This window comes from Aedes albopictus, chromosome 1, assembly GCF_035046485.1.
Source record: "Aedes albopictus strain Foshan chromosome 1, AalbF5, whole genome shotgun sequence".
Taxonomy (NCBI): Eukaryota; Metazoa; Arthropoda; class Insecta; order Diptera; family Culicidae; genus Aedes; species Aedes albopictus.
Window position 1 is genome coordinate 40,718,195 of NC_085136.1, and position 20,625 is coordinate 40,738,819.

A 20,625-nucleotide genomic window follows, 5' to 3' on the forward strand; every position below is an offset into this window, starting at 1 on the left:
GCCTAGATTTCAATGGAAGCCATGAGCAAACTCATGAACACTACTCTCATGACCAGGAATAATATTTTTGGATATTATATTAGTGCATTATAATGGAAGCGCGTTGCAATTTTTGAAAGTATCTTGCAACATGAATACGATGAATTTTGCTTGGCATTTGGCATCCTTGTTACACCACGGAAAAATTTCCAATTTGTGTAAAAAATGTGTTTTTTTTTTTCAATTTAATTCACTAAACTTTTCTGTCGACATAAAAGCGGCATCAGCAACAACACTGACAAATTTATTATCGTTTATCGTGCACTTGAAGAATTCTACAAGGTTAGAGCAATTCGCCTTGAGGACAACTTGGGAAGTACAACAAGTTTTAAGAGAAATTTAAAAACAACTCTCCAAAAGCATCTTAGGATGGGCCGCATTGGTCTTATGGCGGGTTTATTGTTGAGTTGATGTCGTTTTGCAGAGCAATTTGGTTTATGCATTTTAAAGAACAGGTGTTGAAGAATACTTCAAAAGCATTATATAAACAATTGTGTTACTTGAGGTGTGCAAAACCTCTTCGAGAGTGGTCCACTTGGCCGGAAGATGTTCTTAAAGAGGTTATCAAGAGGTTTTGATGTATAAATCAGTTTTATTGCAAGTTTTATAAAATTGATCATGAGTATTTCTTATAGAGCCGAACAAAACTTAAAATGTTACTTGAGCGTTGCTCATGCTGAAGTTGAAGAATCTGATCTCGATCCTCAACCCACCCACTCTTTAGACAATCAGTCATAAACTGATCACTTCACATATCTCGCCTCAAGATGAAAACTGTTCCATGCTCCCTGAAAAATTCCTTTGAAGCCACAAAAGTTTACAACACCGTGGATTTGAGCATCCCTTTCTGGGTTGCCGGCAACCCATGTCCTACAATGGCTGACGCGTGGCATTTTCGCGCCAAAAATTGTTTTTGTTTTCATTTCCGCCCACATTCGTACATACGATCTCGGTCGTTCGGTCGAACTCTGCAAGACACAATTATTTGTTACTGTCACAGTACCCCCCCGTTTCAACAAAGAGATTAATGATTTCAGGATATGCTATACCGAACGCCACCACCACCGAAACTTTCCAACTCTTATAAAAATGTCATTACATCTCATTCGACGCTTACTGGAAGTACCGCGATGGACTGTTCGTACGTCGTGCAATCAAATGAAAGGGACGCTGGTTGACACTTTCCGCTTTTCGGGACTCGCGCCAGCGAGATGGTTAATGATTGTTTCGATCCTTGCTTGGCGGGGTCCGGCGCGACTGCTGCCCGATGTGGTTCCAGTGCGTTATTGTCTAAAAGCTGTAATCAACGGGGCGTTTGTAATTAAACATATTAATCAAAGTTGCAGAATCTCGGCGCTCAGACCGCTCTATCCCTTCGAATTGTACAGTTTGGCCGGATTGGGAATCCTTTCCCACAAAGTGTCACTTCACTTCGGGTGCGGCGTGACACGCGTAACGAAATGGGCCTCTTTTGCATGGGTGACGCGCGATTCGTTCCGGCGCTGGTCGTCATTGTCGAATTTTTAACATTATTTGTCAATCTTCTTGTCGTTGGAAACATTTTTTTTTCCTTTGTCCGTGCCTTAAATTTATTATGATGTATTACATCAACTCGGCGGGGCTGGGGAAGGTGACGCCTCTCCCGTGAAAGAATAATCTCGCTTTGAATGACATAATTGACCGGGCAGCTTGCTTGAGGATTGACTGAGAACCAAGTGACAGCGAACGACGCTCCTTCGTCGGTGCTTACAACTCCGAATCGACGGACGCACGGTTCCGGAATTGAAAATTTACAGTTGACTTGTTAACGGTGTGGGTCTGCGTTTTTCTGGTGGAAAGGGGTATAGATTTCATTTATTCGGAGCCCTGGCGACTGCCTGTGATGTGGCCTACGGCCCGATTTAAGATGCTTGAGCAATGGTTTTTCCGTTTTCATCCCATGGCAGGGTTTGATGGTGCGGTTTCGTCACGGTGTCACTTCAAAAAAGACGGGATCAATCGGTTTAGTCGTCGTCGTCGTCGTTTGGCTCTGTAAAGAGTGTTGATGATTACAAATAGTCGTCCGGCTGTGGGAAGGGTGAACTTTTTCAAGACGCTGAGGTTTCTAAGAAGTTGAGAGATTTTCTCTTTATTCAAAGGAATGCCTCCTGAATTGAGCCCTAATTGAGTGGATAAAAGAAATTGACACAAGAAGGGAGGGTGCGAGATATAATTAATTTTGTGGCCATTGGTGTTGACTTAAAGTTTAAAATTCTAAATCAAGTTTATATAAAGAAACCATGCCTGACTTTCGTTAGCCCGTGATATATAGAGAATGGTTCAATGAAAATGAGTAGACATAGTGGAGAGGCTCGCGTCCAACACAGTTCTGGTCCTTACAAGTTCATACCTCATGCTTCCACGGGTCAATTGACAACCAAGACCTCCAACTAAATGTTGTGTTCTTAGCTGGTAGTGCCGCCTGGTAGCTGTTGTCCTGATTTCAGCTAGATTGAGGAGGTACGACCCGAGAGTCTGTTCACCAAGGATGTGCGGCTCAAACAGCGTCTTTTCTGGCATCAAGCAGCGGCTGGGTAAGAAATGCTGTATCACGCCCAGCTAACCAACGTGGTAGTCCCATCAGCGTCGTCATCCAAGTGTTAAATGAGGCGCTAAACAGAACTGGCACGATGGCCATCCAGCGAGACAGGAGCGTTGGCGTAGGCCCAATAAGCCACCCGTAAAAATCCCCATTACGAATAACATAGAAGAAAATACCACTCGATACAATCGGCAAAGACCAACGCGACGAAACAAAGACTACGATTGGAAACTTGGAACATGGAACGTGAAATTGCAAGTCACTTGATTTCGCAGGATGTGACAGGATAATATACGACGAATTACATCCTCGCAACTTTGACATCGTGGCGCTGCAGTAACTTTGTTGGACTGGACAGAAAGTGTGGAAAAGCGGGCGTCGAACGGCTACCTTCTACCAAAGCTGTGGCACTACCAATGAACTGGGAACAGGAATAACAGGATGTATAACGTTAGGCAAGATGCGACAACGTGTGGTCGGGTGGTAGGTGGCGTGGTAACAGATCTAGGAGTACGTGCGCAGGACGAAAGATTTCCAGCCCCTGACCTCCAAGAGATTGAGGAGGAGGTTGGCCGATTGAAAAACAACAAAGCCGCTGGAGCAGATTAACTACCAAGCGAGCTTCTAAAATACTGTGGAGAAGCACTGATGAGAGCACTACACTGGGTCATTACCAAGATTTGGGAGGAGGAAGTATTACCGGAAGAGTGGATGGAAGGTATCGTGTGTCCCATCTACAGAAAGGGCGACAAGATGGATAGTGGGAACTACCGCGCGATCACACTACTGAGCGCTGCCTACAAGATAATCTCTCTAATTGTATGCCGCCGTCTTTCAACGATTGCAAAAGAGTTCGTGGGACAATATCAGGCTGGATTTATGGGTGAACGCGCTACAACGGACCAGATGTTCGCCATCCGCCAGGTGTTGCAGAAATGCCGCGAATACAACGTGCCCACGCATCACTTGTTCATTGATTTCAAATCGGCGTATGATACAATCGATCGAGAACAGCTATGCCAGATTATGCACGAATACGGATTCCCGGATAAACTGATACGATTGATCAAGGCGACGATGGATCGAGTGATGTGCGTAGTTCGAGTATCAGGGACACTCTCGAGTCCCTTCGAATCTCGCAGAGGGTTACGGCAAGGTGATGGTCTTTCGTGCTTGCTGTTCAACATTGCTTTGGAGGGTGTAATAAGAAGAGCGGGGATAAACACGAGTGGGACGATTTTCACGAAGTCCGTTCAGCTGCTTGGTTTCGCCGATGATATTGATATTATTGCTCGTAAATTTGAGACGATGGCGGAAACGTACATCCGACTAAAGAGTGAAGCCAGGCGAATCGGATTAGTCATTAATGTGTCGAAGACAAAGTACATGATGGCAAAGGGCTCCAGGGAGGAATCACCGCGCCCGCCACCCCGAATTCATATCGACGGTGATGAAATCGAGACGGTTGAAGAATTCGTGTACTTGGGCTCACTGGTGATCGACGACAACGACACCAGCAGAGAAATTCAGAGGCGCATTGTGGCAGGAAATCGTGCTTACTTTGGACTCCGCAGAACTCTACGATCGAACAAAGTTCGCCGTAACACGAAGTTAACCATCTACAAAACGTTGATTAGACCGGTCGTCCTCTATGGGCACGAAACATGGACCCTACGTGCAGAGAACCAACGCGCCCTTGGAGTTTTCGAACGGAAGGTGTTGCGTACCATCTACGGCGGAGTGCAGATGGAAGACGGGACTTGGAGAAGGCGAATGAACCACGAGCTGAGCGATTCCAAGCAACAGCATCAAAATTTAGGACTTTTTTTAATTCATGATTTTCTATTGAGCTGAAACTTTGCACAGTTTTTCAGTTCCATCTAAATCACCATTTTTCGATATCATATCTTCATGTTGAGTCACGACTAACTTTTCAAAAGGGTGTATATGAAAATGGTTGAAAAATATTCAAAAAGCTGCACAGCAAAAACGGTTCGTTCGATTGTTATGATTTTTTCAGCAAAGTTAGATAACTAAATGGTGATTACTAAAAAAATATACACTGTAAAAAAAATATTTTTTTTGCATTGAAAAATATAATTTTTGTCACAAAAACTTAAATATCTCAAAACCCTATCTTTTTACCAACGTCATTTTTTTAGGGAAAATGGTCCGTTATATTAGCTATCTACCATAAAAATTTGGTGATGGTAAACTAATAAACAAAAAAGTTATGACATTTCAAACATTTCACAATTTTTTACATTTAGTAGAAAAAATTTTTTTTTACCGTGTAAATTATTTCGAGAATCACAGTTTGGTGCTGTTTTTTTTGTTAAGGGTCTTGCGGGAGTTAAACAAGTTGTTTTTACGATATTCAATATTTGTGTATTCATTTGTATTATGTATATTATATGTATAAATATTATATGTATTTATATTATATGTATATACATGTAATATATATATATATTAGAGTGGGTCAACGTTGTATGGAGAAACTTTAAATTTGATCGTATCAACCCGGAACAAAGCTTTTTCAACCTATATTAGCGTCCAAATCAACTGTGCAAAATTTGGGAGCGATTGGTTGCGTCCCCGTATTCCGCATTGCGATTGAAATTTGTATGGAAGTTAGTATGGGAAAACGTACTTTTTTGCATTTTACTCATAAATTGAATTATTTTGTCTAATACCATGTAACTAATAACGTTAAAGTATAGCCTAGGATATGCTGAAAAACTTTGCCGAAGACCGCAAAGTGATCCGATGCTTGTGAAAAAAGTTATTCGCCTGCTAACTTAAGCCAAAAATTAAGATTTTATTATTGATGTTATTCCTTTACATGTTAAATGTTAAGCAGCACTGGGCAATCTGTACGTTATAACTTTTTTCACAAGTGTCGGATCAATTTGCGGTCTTCGGCAAAGTTTTTCGGCATATCCTAGGCTATACTTTAACGTCATTGGTTAGATCGTTTTAGACGAAAAATTTCAATTTATGAGAAAAATGCAAAAAAGCACGTTTTCCCATACTAAATTCCATACAAATTTCAATCACAAAGCGGAATACGGGGAAGCGACCAATCGCTCCCAAATTTTGCACAGTTGCTTTGGACGCTAAAAGGAATCGAAAAAGGTTTGTTCCGAAAAATCGACTTTGTTGACCCAGTCTAATATATATATAATATATATACATATAATATTTATACATATAAATGAATTCTCAAATTACACAACAATAATCATAGATTTGACACAATAGGGTTAAGAGAGGGCTAAGAGTTTTGGGTTTGGATTTTATTATGGGTTATGAGATCATGAAAACAGTTTTACTTATTTTTTATTTGATTTTATTTATTTTTTTACAATATCGAACACTTTGGCATTATTGTCAGAACAGTTTGAGTATAGTTTTGCTTTAATTTTATTTTCTGACAATGGAATGAAACAATGGAATTTTTGGGTTCCTTGGATCGTTTTCGCGTTATTATATTGCTCGCTGAGCTCTGAAGCCTTTATTTCGTACTCTTCCGTAGTAGTAAAACAAAATGATAATTTGGTTAAATCTTCTTCTTTTCTACGATTCGCCCATTCAAAAAGTTCTTTCGCAGTTTTAATTGGATGCTCACGTTCTTTGGCTAAACTTGCTCTTGTGGCCATGCGCTTTATTGTTCCTCCAATAGCATCACAAGGACCTTTGCCATGTGACGTAGCAAAAAAATGCCATTCTGCATCAATTCCGTACATTGATTTAAATTGACATAGGCTCGAAAAATTCTTACGGTTTTTGTACTGCGACGCTGCTCCATCAGACATAAAATATATCTTTTTGACTTCTTTATGTTTATCAACGCGTAAAAAGTTAATCATTTTGGCAATGAACAAGTTTACGGATATTGAATCGTGCCTTAAATCTTCGGAAATTACAATGAAACTAAAGTGTTCAATTTGCGAACTTCCATTAAAATAAATAACGAATGGATGAATTGTAGCTTGTTGCACGTTCCAGTGATGGGACTGAACTTCATCTTGCAATACAAAACTGTAATTTTCAGAAAAATCACAAATGACTAAAAATTCACCATTTTGTAACGTATTTTTCGTATTTTTTAAAAAGCTGGATTGCTCTGTTTTAATGAAATCGTGAGGGATTTAACTTTCTAATTTCAAGCAAAAATATGACACAAACTCATCTACAGGTTTTACAATTGTTTCTAGGTCACACCTATCCGTGGTTACCCATTGCTCAAATGATAACTGATCAATATATTTTTCTTCAAACTCACCGAATAAAGTATTTTCCAATAATGAAGAATCTGGACAATCCGAACAAGATCGTAGATAACAATTTGATGTTGTATTTTCACACAAAAGACTACCAGTTAACATTTTAATATCCTTTGTTAAATTTATTCTTTTCAAACTATGTAAAATAAGGTTAATATTCTCATGGGTTGTGCACACACAAACATTATGTGTTCCTGAATTGGAAAGAAGCTTGCATTGCCTTGGCCGAAGGCTTGCAAATGAGGAAAAACCTACTTTAATATTATTGTGAATTTCCTTGAAGCGTGTGTAAACTTCTTTCAATGTCGTCATCATTAATCGTTTTTGGATTGCTTGACGCTTTCCATCTTGTTTTACTGATACATAATCTTTCTGGCCAGGCATAGCTCGACTTACTTCATCATCTTCAAAATATTGAACTACTATTTCTTTTGCCTCGTCTGTTAACGCATTACTAGACCTAGTATTTTTGGTTGAAAGACAGTTATTCTTAAATAGTTTTGCCTCTTTTACTGTATATCTATTGGTTTCGAACTCATCAATGGCATCTTGAATAGACCACGAACTTGGCAGCATCGACAAAATCAATAATTTTTCTTTCCTTGTCGTGGCTGGATTCGAGAACCTTTCCTTCATATTCATAATTACCTCATCGTAGTCTGTATTTTCCACATCCTCAGGTCCTAATTTGAAGAGGTTTCTACGTACAGCTTCGTTTATTTCACGGTATTTTTTCTCTGGATAATAAACGTAGTCCATCTTCGTCCATTTAATCGGAGTCACTTTTATCCCAGCTATGCCCTCGTTAAAGCGTTCGATGTTTACCTTTTGAATACACTCATCTTCCGATTGATTTGTTGAAACAGATGTCGCTGATGGTACGGTGGCAAGGCTCTCTGCACTTGGAACTTCTAGTAATTCCTCAGTTGTTGTCGTTTTCGAACTTCCTGCGCCCTGCTCTTCCGATGATATACAGATTGCTCGTTTGTCAACGTTTAGACGGCAGGACGTGCAAATGCGTAAATTTGTATTCAATGTGGACATTGGAGCATAACCTGTCGCTTTCAGTTTATCTATGGTGCTTTCGGTGAGATTTCGTAACTCTTTTGAGCACTTTTTTTCTGCAAACGGCCTACAACAGTTGAGAAAGCGACTACTCATGTTGTTCGTTAGATTTTAATAAACAAAATCACTTTCAAGTTTTTACTGACTAGTTTGGTGTCGTTTACTTGAATGAAGAAAACTTTTACTTTACAATCCTTAATAACCATAGCGGTAGTAATTTTTTGCTTTTTCGTGAGCATTGTCATGGTACCTATCATGCATTTGTTGTTGTTGAAGTTACTCGCTTCCTCCCGATATTTATGATTCTATTCTCTGATAGGTAAATTTTTGCAGGTAAACTAGACGTCTAGAGCATTGTCGTGGTATGCACCTATTATGTATTTGTTGGTGTTGCAGTTACTCGCTTTCTCTCCATCATAAAATCTATTATCTAAGAGGTAAGTTTTTTGCAGGTAAACTAGACACATTCGTCTATATAAAACTTTTGTTTTGCAGCTTTTATCTTAAAAATAATATTACTTATGTTTCTTATTATCAACAGGTTTTAACCCTATTAACAGAATTTTTCGCCAGTCACGTACAATAAAAATAATGACACTATCAATACTTTTGATCACTACACTGGATCGCGTCTAAGTTTCTAATAGATGCTATAATAGTTATGAAAAATTAAATAAAAATATCGTGAAAATAACTTGTTTAATTCATGCGGTAGCCTTAACAATAAAATCAGCATCATAATGCGATTCTCTGAATAATGTACACGGTAAAAAAACATATTTTTTTTTACTAAATGTAAAAATTGTGAAATGTTTGAAATATCATAACTTTTTTGTTTATTAGTTTACCATCACCAAATTTTTATGGTATATAGCTAATATAATGGACCGTTTTCCCTGAAAAAATCACGTTGGTAAAAAGATAGGGTTTTGAGATATTTGAGTTTGTGTGACAAAAATGATATTTTTTTAATGCAAAAAAAAAATTTTTTTACAGTGTATATTTTCTTAGCAATCCCCATTAAGTTATCTAACTTTGCTGAAAAAATCATAACAATCGAACGAACCGTTTTTGCTGTGCAGCTTTTTGAATATTTTTCAACCATTTTTACATACACCCTTTTGAAAAGTTAGACGTGACTCTATATGAAGATTTGATATCGAAAAATGACGTTTTAGATGAAATTGAAAAACTGTGCAAAGTTTCAGATATTTTTGAAATGGTCGCTCAGGATCGACTTGCGTGCCTCCGTGGAATCCCTCAGCTGCATCAGCTGCTAAGAGAACCAACCATCTTCCATACCGCGAAAATCGGGAGGCCACGGTGGGCGGGTCACGTCATCAGGATGTCGGATAGCAACCCGACTAAAATGGTTCTCGAGAGTCATCCGACCGGTACAAGAAGACGTGGAGCGCAGCGAGCTAGGTGGGTCGACCAAGTGGAGGACGATCTGCGGACCCTACGCAGAGTGCGGAACTGGAGACAAACAGCCATGGACCGGGTGGAATGGAGGCGGCTACTATGTACAGCAGAGGCCACCCCGGCCTTAGCCTGACCGGTAAGGTAAGGGATGAGAGCACGAATTATCCCACGGCTGCCGAGATCATCTTGGACGACTCTTACATGGACGATATCCTTTCTGGTGCGGATTCGGTTAATGAAGCGATCAAACTTCGGAGCGATATCGAGGAGCTGATGCTGAAGGGTGGATTTCCCGTCAGGAAGCGGTGTTCAAACTCCGAAGAACTCCTTGACAGTGTTTCAGAGGAGGATCGTGAGAAGTTGGTACCAATTCACGACTCCAGTGCCAACCAAGCTATCAAGGCTGTAGGACTCATGTGGGACCCACGGCGAGATTTGTTCCTGTTTTGCCAATCCGCTGATACGACCAACCCCGAAGCAGTAGTGACCAAGCGACGTGTCCTGTCCCAAATAGCGAGGTTGTTTGATCCACTGGGACTCGTCGCGCCAGTGATTGTGGAAGCGAAAATGATAATGCAATGCTTGTGGGCCAGCAAGTTAGGATGGGACGATCCCCTTGACGATGAGCTACTCCAGCGGTGAAATACTTTCCGGACTTCCTTGGATCATATAACAGATCTTGAAGTTCCCCGGTGTGTCGTGGATACAGAGAGGGAGGTATTAGAGATCCATGGCTTTGCCGACGCTTCCAAGAGTGCATATGGAGCGTGCGTGTACATCCGTTGCGTTCGACGAGATTGTTCAGCGGTAGCCCATCTACTATGCAGTAAGTCCAAGGTAGCTCCCCTCCGTGAGATGACCATACCTAGGTTGGAGCTGTGTGCTGCCTTACTACTCGCCAAGCTAGTTGCCAAGGTAGCTCCAACGCTGAAGCTGTGTTTCGATGGAGTCAAGTTGTGGTCGGACAGTAAAATAGTACTGGCCTGGATCAACAAACCCCTGGATCGGTTGCAGGTTTATGTTCGTAACCGTGTAGCTCAAATCAAGCATCTGACCGATCGTTACGAATGGAGTTACGTGAATACTTTGAATAACCCAGCTGACATTGTTTCACGGGGAATACCGCCAGACTTGCTGAAGCAGTGTGGTGGAATGGACCAACATTCCTCAGCACAACCGAGTATGAAGTGGAGGCGATTACAGAGATTCCTGAATGTAAAATCCCCGAGCTGAGGGAAGTGACCATCGCAAATCCAGCCATAGAGTCGGAGCCGGTCTTTGAACGGTTCAGCTCATTCACCAAATTGCAGCGAGTTCTGGCACAGGTGGTTCGATTCGTCCGACTAGTTCGAACCCCTAAGGAGCAGAGGATGCTATCCAGTGCCTTGACCGTTCAAGACATGCGAAAGGCCGAGATTTTCATCGTTAGAATTCTGCAGCAGAGTGAACTTCATGAGGAGATCCAGAGTATCCAGCGAGGCGATTTCCCGAAACGAATGGCCAACTTGCAGCCGTTTATCGACGACGAAGGATTACTACGAGTCGGAGGGCGCTTGCAAAACTCCAAGCTACCTTTCGAAGCCAAGCACCAGTTGCTGCTTCCTCGGAAACATCGTGTTACGGAAATGCTGATACGCAAATACCATGAGGACCGTCTACACGAGGGCCAATCCGGATTATTGGCCGCCATTCGGCAGAAATTTTGGTTGACGAATGCACGATCCGCTATACGTAAGGTGATCCACGGTTATGTTAAATGTTTCCGGACGAAGCCACGGAGCATCCAGCCTCTGATGGGTGTGCTCCCTGAAGCACGAGTCACCGAGCATGCGCCATTCGAGCTGACCTTCGTGTACTATGCCGGACCGATACTTGTGAAGGAAGGCAAACGCAAGCCGAAGGTAGTGAAGGCGTACATCTCACTATTCGTATGCCTGTCAACGAAAGCCATCCACCTCGAATTAGTATCCGACCTGACCTCTGATGCTTTCCTTGCCGCTCTCGACCGTTTCATCAATCGCCGCGGTCTTGTCCGCAAGCTATTTTCGGACAATGGGACCAATTTTGTTGGGGCTTTGAAGGAGCTTCGACATCTACGTGATATGTTCAACGACCAGGTGGAGCGGAACAAAATCAACGACTTCCTGATCGGCCGAGAAGTTGAATGGGAGTTTATTCCGCCGAGATCACCTAAGTTCGGAGGATTATGGGAGGCCGGAGTGAAGATAGTGAAGTCCCATCTCACCAGAACTCTCGGGAATACAACTCTAACATTCGAGCAAATCAGCACTGTGTTGACCCACATCGAAGCTATTGTCAACTCTCGACCGCTATATTCCACATCAGATGATCCCAACGACCCTCAACCGATATCGCCTGCACATCTAATGCTTGGTCGACCAATGGAACCGGTGATCAAGCCATCGTATTTGGATGTACCAGCAAACCGCTTAACCAAATGGCAGTATCTGAACCAGATGAGAGACCACTTCTGGAAAAAATGGTCTCGAGAATACCTTTCAACTCTACAATCGAGAGCAAAATGGACAAAGAAACAGCCCAACGTAAGGGTCGACACCGTAGTTTTATTGGCCGAGGATAATCAACCAGCACAGACTTGGAAGCTTGGAAGAATCATCGCCGTCTACCCAGGAAAGGACGGTATCGTTCGTGTTGCTGACGTCAAGACAACCACTGGTGTATACCGTCGTGCAGTAAGCAAACTAGCGCCGCTTCCCTTGCAAGAAACCGACGAGCAACAGTCATCTAATGCTGTTTTTCTTTATTATCCAGTTCCAACCTGGGTTGGAACTGGATGAGATCACAGTTTCAACCCCAACCCGACTTCGGTTTCGCTTGTACTAAAGTTTGTTTGAGTTTGTTTGACGTTTGTTTGTTTACACATTTTCCACCAATCCAGTTCCAACCCAGGTTCAAAAAGAAAAACGGCATAAGTTGGAATTGCATTCCAACGGGCGGGACTATGTTCGCGCACATGCGCTCCCAATGAAGGCAGCAGCATGCGAGGCTGTGCGGACACTGACATCAATCAACGCATCCGATTCGTCATCGACCACCGACGCGGCGCTCACACACTCACCCGAGCCGACGGAACCGAAGCTACCTGCTCTGCGAGAGAGTGAGTGCCGTGAGCTCCAAACATTGAGTTCGGCAGCAGACCACCGCTGCCGCAGCCGTCATCATCATCATCAACGACTGTCGTCGCTCTGCAGCTAGCGTGGTGATGGTGGTTCCCGAAACGTCGCGTGGGTTCTAGGCACGCGTGGAACCTTGCGTAGAAGCTTCCACGTGATTCTGGAATAAGGATTTTTGGATATAAATATGCGACCCGTTCGCAGTAGCGGGTCAGTTTGATTTTGATAAGCGTTCGCGTGGTTTATGACAACGCGAAGTGTTAAGTGAAAAAGTGAAGAGAGAAAAATAAATTAGTGAAGTAAAAGTGAATCAGTGATATTTCTATCGCGGTCCGAAAATCCAGTTTCCTCCCTTACTGTGTGAAACAGTCCAGTGCTACGCCAAGTGTTCTTGTGTTTATTGCCAAACACTCGCAGTGGCAGCGTCTACGGGACAACGAAGCAACCCCAGCGTCAGCTCACGAGAAGGATTAGGTCCCTTTTTTTCAAGCGCCCTCCGGCGCTGCGGAAGCCTTCGAGTTATTGCGTCCCAGTTAAGTGCTTGTAATTTCAATTATGGTCCAAAAGTTCAGATAATGTTTCGTCCTGCATTGCCAAGTTCGCTCACGGCGGCCAGAATCGTTCATCCGCCTACGTGAGGTCCATGTGCCAACGCATCACTACGATCTTTGTTCAATGTTCCGCTCTAGTAACCTACCATCAAGTCATGTTTCCATCTACATCATCTTCATCAGAAGGCCGGCTTCAGAGACACGTTATCCTCCATTTGGGATATTTGTACCACCAAAAACCATTCCATTAGATCACCACGATGTGTAAGAGTAAGATTGCCTTCCAAGATGTTAATCGTTCCGAGGAAACCCCAGATGTGTAATGACGTAGTTTATGTATCAACTGCCAAGCTGATGATGTTTCGACAACATGAGCAGTCATCCATCGTCCGAGAAGAAGTCAACGGGAGCACCACACTGGCGCCTCAGGCATTCGGTATGTTTGCGCCGGTTACCGTACTTTTGGTTAATTTGGACGAAGTTGTCCTGACTCCTTCCAAGTGATTTTGCGCTTGTAATATTCCATGTAGGACATCTTTCAGAAAACTCTCCTCTCAGAAAGAGTGTACATCTGGTTATCTGGAGAGCAGTATTTCAAACTGTATCGTAAGACACTGATGGCTCCCTTCGCGAAGGTCGAGCTGGTGCAGGTGTCTAACCCTCATGAGTAAAGGCTACATCAGTCTTTCTCACTTGGTAGACACTGCACCGTTTTTTAGCAGCAGACGTATCAGATACGAGGACGAGCTCGACGTGGCCCCTCTAGAGGACTGCTGAAGTACAGTTAAAGCAGCCATCAACGGCGCAGCCGAGAGCGCCATCGGGTTCGCGGAACACGGAACGAATGGTTCGAGGAGGACTTAAGAAGAGAACAACGCAGTGAGGGCAGTCATGCTTCAGAATGGAACCCGGCAAAACGTGGAACAATTCAAACAGGAGCGGAAGCAGCGGACCTATCTTTTTTGGAGAAAAAGCGCCACCTGAAAGAAGCTGAATGCAAGAAAATGGTACTGCTGTGCCGTTCTCAAGAAGCACGGAATTACATATCCCGTGACGGCTTCGTGCCGTGAGTCGAAATATTTGCAGGAATAAGAAAGAGAGCCTCCTGACGAACGGACGTGAGGTGATCGCAGGGTGGAGACAGCACTTCTATGAGCACCTGAATGGTGTAGAGAGCGCAGACATGGAGTCCAAGGCTGCGGCAGAAATTACTACGTCAGTACAGTAGGGAGCACCAACGAGCCTACTCCAACGATAAGGGAAGCTTAGGATACTATCCAGCAGCTCAAGAATAATAAGTCAGCAGGTAATGATGGTATCGCAGCAGAACTCATGATGGCTCATCAAGGCTAATAGTTCGGTCTGAGAGTCCCAACATCTACCGTAAGAGTGGAAGGAAGGGCGTGCGAGAACTTCTGAGCGATCAATGCTCTGAATAGCGCCTAAAAAGTCTATCAAAGATCATCTTCAGTCGTCTGTGAAAGAGCTTGTGGAAAGTTATCAAGCCAGCTTCGTCGACGGCCACTCGACAGCGAAACATATATTCACCATGCAGCAAATCCTCCAGAAATGCCGTGAATACGAGGTCCCAAAGCATCATATGTTCATCGACTTCAAGGTGTACGACAGTATCGACCGCGCAGCTATGGAAAATCATAGACAATAATAGGTTCTCCGGGAAGCTTACTAGACTGATCAAAGCAACTATGAACGCTGTAATATCTGCGTAAGGGTTTCAGGGAATCTGTCTTGCTCGTACCCTCAGATTCAAATGTAGCATAACTTCATCAAAGCCATTCTATTTCACGGAACCCAGACTGAACTTATCTCCAGTGTCAATAGACTGCGCGATGACCGATTGCCGACATTCTCGCTCACTGTTGCATATATGTAGGTAAAGAATCGTTCCTATTTACAATAGTGCAGTCGCCATTCATTGTCGGTTTCCTACATCCGAACGAGCTCGCACCATTCATCCCAGAATCCCAGCACAATGGAATGAAATATTTTTATAAATCGCTCTATGAATCCTCCTCACACAAAAGCCATTTGCCAATCGTCCTTTACGGTGCTCGAAATGAACGGATGGATGGACAGGACAAACCATTTCACTCACATATGAATGTATGCATATGCGACAAGTACCAAGCACTATTTGATGAGACGATTTAGAAATATGCGGATGAATCTGATTATCCCGGAGATCGGAGTCCTGCTGCTGAATGAAGGAGCGGAGCAGCTCATTTCCTATTCCTGTGCAGCACTGCGCTGCTGTGAAGGCACACATGAGGGGCTGTGTCCTTTTTAGATGAGGCAAAAAGAGTCGTCGCAGTCGACGTCGTTCTTTATCACCCGACCGGGGTAAAGAGGCGAAATGACATGGAATTAATCATTCGATTGTTAGCGCAGAAGGATATAAATGATGTATCATTTAATCATGTTCAGCATAATTGATATAATTATGTGCGGTGCGGTTCGGTTTGGTTCTGAATGGGTGCTGCGCTGCAGTCGTACGTAGCGCGAATCCTTTCTTCGCCATAAAGATGATGGTGACAATGATGTACTAGCGTGGGGTAAGAGAGGTTTTATTGCGATTTATCACCAAAACTACACACATTTAGCGAAGTAGTTTATGCTTCATGTATGTTGATACCATTAGGATAGGGAATTAAGTATGGGAAATAAATGAGCTACGATGTGTGGAAATGAAATATTTTTAATTACTTTAATTGATTTAGAAAAGATTGCGTAAAAGAGCAATGATTCCAGTTAAGGCGATAAAATCGTACGTGATTATTCAAATTAGAATTGTTTTAGATTAATAGGCATTGCATGATACGTTTGCTACTCAGAATCGTGAATAATGTGATTTACGAAACTATTTACTATAATTGACATTCAGCTTGTCATCATGCTATATCTTTGACTCTTTGAATACCATATTATTATTGTTGTTGTTAATTTTACTTCTTAATCATAGTCATTTTCAGCCCATGGCTAGTTCTTCTCTTACTTGGAAATAATTCGAAAATATGACAAATCTATTATCAACTTTTTAAAGTTTATACACGATTCATACGATAAAACATACAATTGATAAAAAGACTGATATCCTTACGCAAATATACAATATGATTTGAATTCGTTCAACCGGACCGAGAAACATCCGTCCTGTCACGACACACGCTCCGCTTGTTCCACCATACCAACAATACCCATCACTATCATGATGGAAAGCATGGCTCAACTAGAGCTAGGCAAAAAACAAATCCCCCGGTTGGGAATCCAAATCGACCATCATCGGATCGGAAGAAAAATGATTCCCACTTAATTTAATGATGTGGATCGATTTGGCTTCCCATATATGATTCATTTTTTTTTTGCTTCATGTGTGTCGATTTTTTTTCTCTTGCGAAACACTTTTTATCATCGAAATTTTTGCTCATTTTTCGCTAACGACCGGGTCATTTATCTATTCTCGTCGTCAGTTGGGAAGAATCGATTTATTGAAAGTGATCGGGCTTCATCAATCGTCAGTTTCAAAACCGCGTTCGTCATTGTCCGGAAGGATGGGTGATGAATGGCACACCAGGAATGTATCATTTAGCTTTAATAGACTGTTAATGAAGCATCATTTTCACTGAATACCATATAGTGAAGATGCGCATCGAATTTCTTCTCCAAGCTAATGCCTCTCAACAACAGTACCATGCTGTCTATACTAATCCATTATTCAGTCAGAGAAGCCCACCATGATCCAACTCAACTAACTGTGCGTAAGCGCAGTGGAGAGGATGGCAAACCGGATTTGTCCGTTGGGCTTGGATCAACCAATGGCGAACGAGCAAAGAAGATAAACAAACCCTACTCCATTTCCCGTGTGGAGATCGCGACGATGGCCTCAGTCGTAATGGTGATCGTCATCATGTGAGCTAGGGTGGATCTACATATCTGCGTTGGATCTCTTATGGCCCAATGATCCGTTTGATGTTTTTGACCAGTGATGCCAGATGATTTTTTGAAAAATCTGTATCCCATATAATATTTGGGAGAAAAATCTGTACCGTCGTGCGGGGTGTCATTGGGCCACTATTCCGCACATTTAGAGTACGACGGGAATGCATTTTGTGTGCTAAACTACTAGAATACATTATTCTAGGATGCTTGGCATCCACCGTCAAGTTCTCTGACTTATATTGAATCCGTAGGATCAATGGACCAATGTTACCCTCTAGGCCCAATGTCACCCCTAATGACGGTATCCCATACAAAAATAAAATAGCTCCTCTAGCTCAAAAATCTGTATTTCCTATAAAACGAAATCTGTACGGATGCTCAAAAATCTGTATAATTCAGATAAATTTGTATAAATGGCATCCCTGTTTTTGACTTATCTCATCTTTAGAGCATTTAAACCACTGCGTGCATTAGGCAGCGTTCATTTATTACGTACCTCTTAAATCGGCATTTTTCGACCCCCTCCCCCTTCGTAACGCTTTTTTGTATGAAAATCCTAAAATGTTTGTATGGGTCGCAACGCTCGGTTGTACTCCCCCTCCCCCTAGAGCGTTACGTAATTTGTGGACGATCAATGCGACAACAAATCAAGGCTAATTGGGGTGGAATGGACAGCTATTTACACCATTCCGAAAATGATTCTAGATTAAATCGATAAACCGCATTTGTGTATATCCAAGATGTTTCAGGACTTCATGTTTTGCATTAAGCAACATTACAAAACCATACAAAATATGTTATTATCCAGCAGTTTTAGGGGCATGTAGGGTGAAATAGTGAAAATATTTTTCATATATGCGCATGATTACTGTTAGCTTCCAATTGGCTTCTTTAGTGGTGTTGAGATAATTCCATATTCTGAATCTGCATGCCAAACTGAGCCGAAATCCAAATTTTCATCAATGTTGCTGCCCGGGAACCTATTTAAAAATCAATTTGAAATTTGTATGGGAGCGATTTGTCGAATCACCCCTCGTCGCAGTTTGTACTGAGCGGAGCTGTCAAGCAGTTGCCCAGCTGTCAAAAGGTGATTTCAAAAAATCTCTTTGAAATTGATTTTAGATACCAAAATAAAGTTCTAAAAATCTGAAAAAAATCATAGCAGCTCAGAAGAAGGTGCTCTTTTGTTTAAAAATAAAAAATCATTGATTTTTTTCTTAATTTAAAAACCCAATTGCAACTAAAACTAATTTCAACGTTTCGTAGCAGTATCTGTTTCTTATAAATGCATTTTAAGGACAAACGTCATGAAATCCCGCTTCAGCATTGCATCAGAACTTCAGACGCACAAATCTCTAGAAGTCAGCTTCAAACAACAGTGCATTTTATTATTCTGCTCTTGCTCACTCGTAATAAGCTTAAAATAAATATCTCATGTGCGCTGGTTTTGTTTACGAAAAGATTTGTGCCCTCGAAATCGTGAGTAGGTGTCAAAGTCGGCCATTGTGGCGGCAATTTTGGGATTATAACAAGTCTGTCCTTAAATCTCATTTTTCTATGATAATAGGGCAAAATGGGGCAAATTGGGGCAAATTGGGGCAAATTGGACAACTACTGAAGATGATTCTGGTGATAACAGATCTAGCGCTTTTTGTTTATGTAAAGAAAATCAAATTCAAATCAGTAACCTTAAAAATCCATTCATAATTATATAAAATTCACAATTCCCAGCAGCTGTTGGGGCATAAGGGGCAGAATAAGCATTTCAAAGGATCATTCATAAATGTTTATGATTTCTATTAACCTCTAATTACACCTGCAGCTATTTTCAACGATTTACAGTCGTGTTTGAAAGTACATTTTGATTCTCTTTTCGTATGAAAAAAGGGCAAAACGGACCACTTTCCGTGCCGTGCGGTGAATGAATTTAGTACCAATCGATTTCTCGAATTTTTTACGTCAGTAATGGTCAACTTCACGTACCGAAACCAGCGGCGTTAAAGATCCGTTTTTGGGTCGATTTTCCCACTGTGGAGTGTTGCCACATATGATATTCTTCAATTTTAAAGCTCAAAATTTTTCTCAAAATATATTCTCTCTCTTCCTTACCTTCGCGTTAGGGATGACTTCGGGAAGGGGGACCGTTAAGTACACTCTAATAGCAAGCGTTCCACCAGCTACCGCCTCAAGTTGTACACTCTCCCCTAGCGGCTCGGGTCCTGCCTAGTACTTAGACTTGAGACCGTGCGGTTTGCGCTGACCACCCTAAGGTACATCAGCCTGTGGGTACTCTCGAGTTGATTCACGTTTCGATTGACCACTAGCGCTTTCGACCATGCAGCGGCACCATACCGTAGTATGGAGACCGCTACTGCCGCGAGCAGCTTACGCTTGCTCGAGACTATTGCCGAGCTATTTGGCATTATCTTCGACAATGCCATTTTCGCCATGCTTGCCCTTTGCAGGCATATTCTACGTGGCTTCTGAATTTAAGCTTATCGTCGATCATGACCCCCAATTGCTTCAGTAAGTGCTTAGAGTTGATCGTGCATCCACCTGTGGTGATCACTGCGTGCTGTTCAGACTTGCGATTGTTTACCACCACCACCTCCGATTTGTGGTGCACGAGATCCAAATGTCTCGACCTCATCCAGTCCTCCACTATGCCAATTGCGTGAGTTGCTGTCAGTTCCACTTCCTCTATCGACTCGCCGTATACCACGAGGGTAATATCATCAGCGAAGCCGACCAGTTTTACGCCCGGTGGAAGTTTGAGCCTCAATAGTCTAGTGTAGTCTATACACAGCCATCTCTTGGAAGAATCCTGGGAAATAATAAAAACGACTACTTTTGTCATTTCTCATGTCATTATCAATACTTGCAAGGAACCGTAAATGTATTGAAAGTAAAGTATTGAAGCGCCTAGTCCTACTGTGCAGCGTGATTGAATACATTTGAGATAAATCAAAGAACGGGGTTCTCTAGTAAGCCCTTGGTTCGCCAATCCGGAGACGGCGGGTTCGATTCCCGCTCTGGTCAGGAACTTTTCTCAACTTAATTCCCTGGGCATAGTGTATTATTGTCCTTACTTCACAATATACAAATTCATGCAATGGCAGGCAAAGAAAGCCCTTCACCAAATAACTGTGGAAGTGCTCAAAAGAACACTAAGTTGAAGATAAGGCGGGCCCAGTTGCAGTGGGAACGTAGGGCCATAAAGAAGAAAAAGGAAAATAAATCAAAGAACGGTGACATATCATCAGCCGCTCTGTATGGTATGTGTTATAATGTGAAACAAACACGATAGGAGCGACGTTGCTAAGAAAGTTAATGCCACTCCATCGAAGCTCTTCTTCCTGGGGTGGGACAAGGGTTTTAAGTCATTATGTCCTGAATCAAAAGCCTACGCTTGAACGCCATCACTCGCTCTCTGAAACGAGAACAAACTAAAATAATCCCTTCCAAAAATTATAATACACACTTTACCAAATATTTTCAAAGCAATGTACATTAATTATCGTAATACAGTTCAAATTAGAACAAATCCAGCAAATTCATCGATTCTA

At 42.2% G+C, this 20,625-nt stretch overlaps 1 protein-coding gene across 1 annotated transcript; it reads left to right on the forward strand.

The window, feature by feature from the left end:
- Positions 1-10,251: 10,251 nt before the first annotated feature.
- On the forward strand, positions 10,252-17,033 carry LOC134288297 (uncharacterized). Its single transcript, XM_062852694.1, has 4 exons — positions 10,252-10,576; positions 10,654-11,831; positions 12,409-12,535; positions 16,840-17,033. The coding sequence occupies exons 1-4, from the start codon at positions 10,252-10,254 to the stop codon at positions 17,031-17,033; spliced, it is 1,824 nt and encodes a 607-aa protein (XP_062708678.1).
- Positions 17,034-20,625: the final 3,592 nt, after the last annotated feature.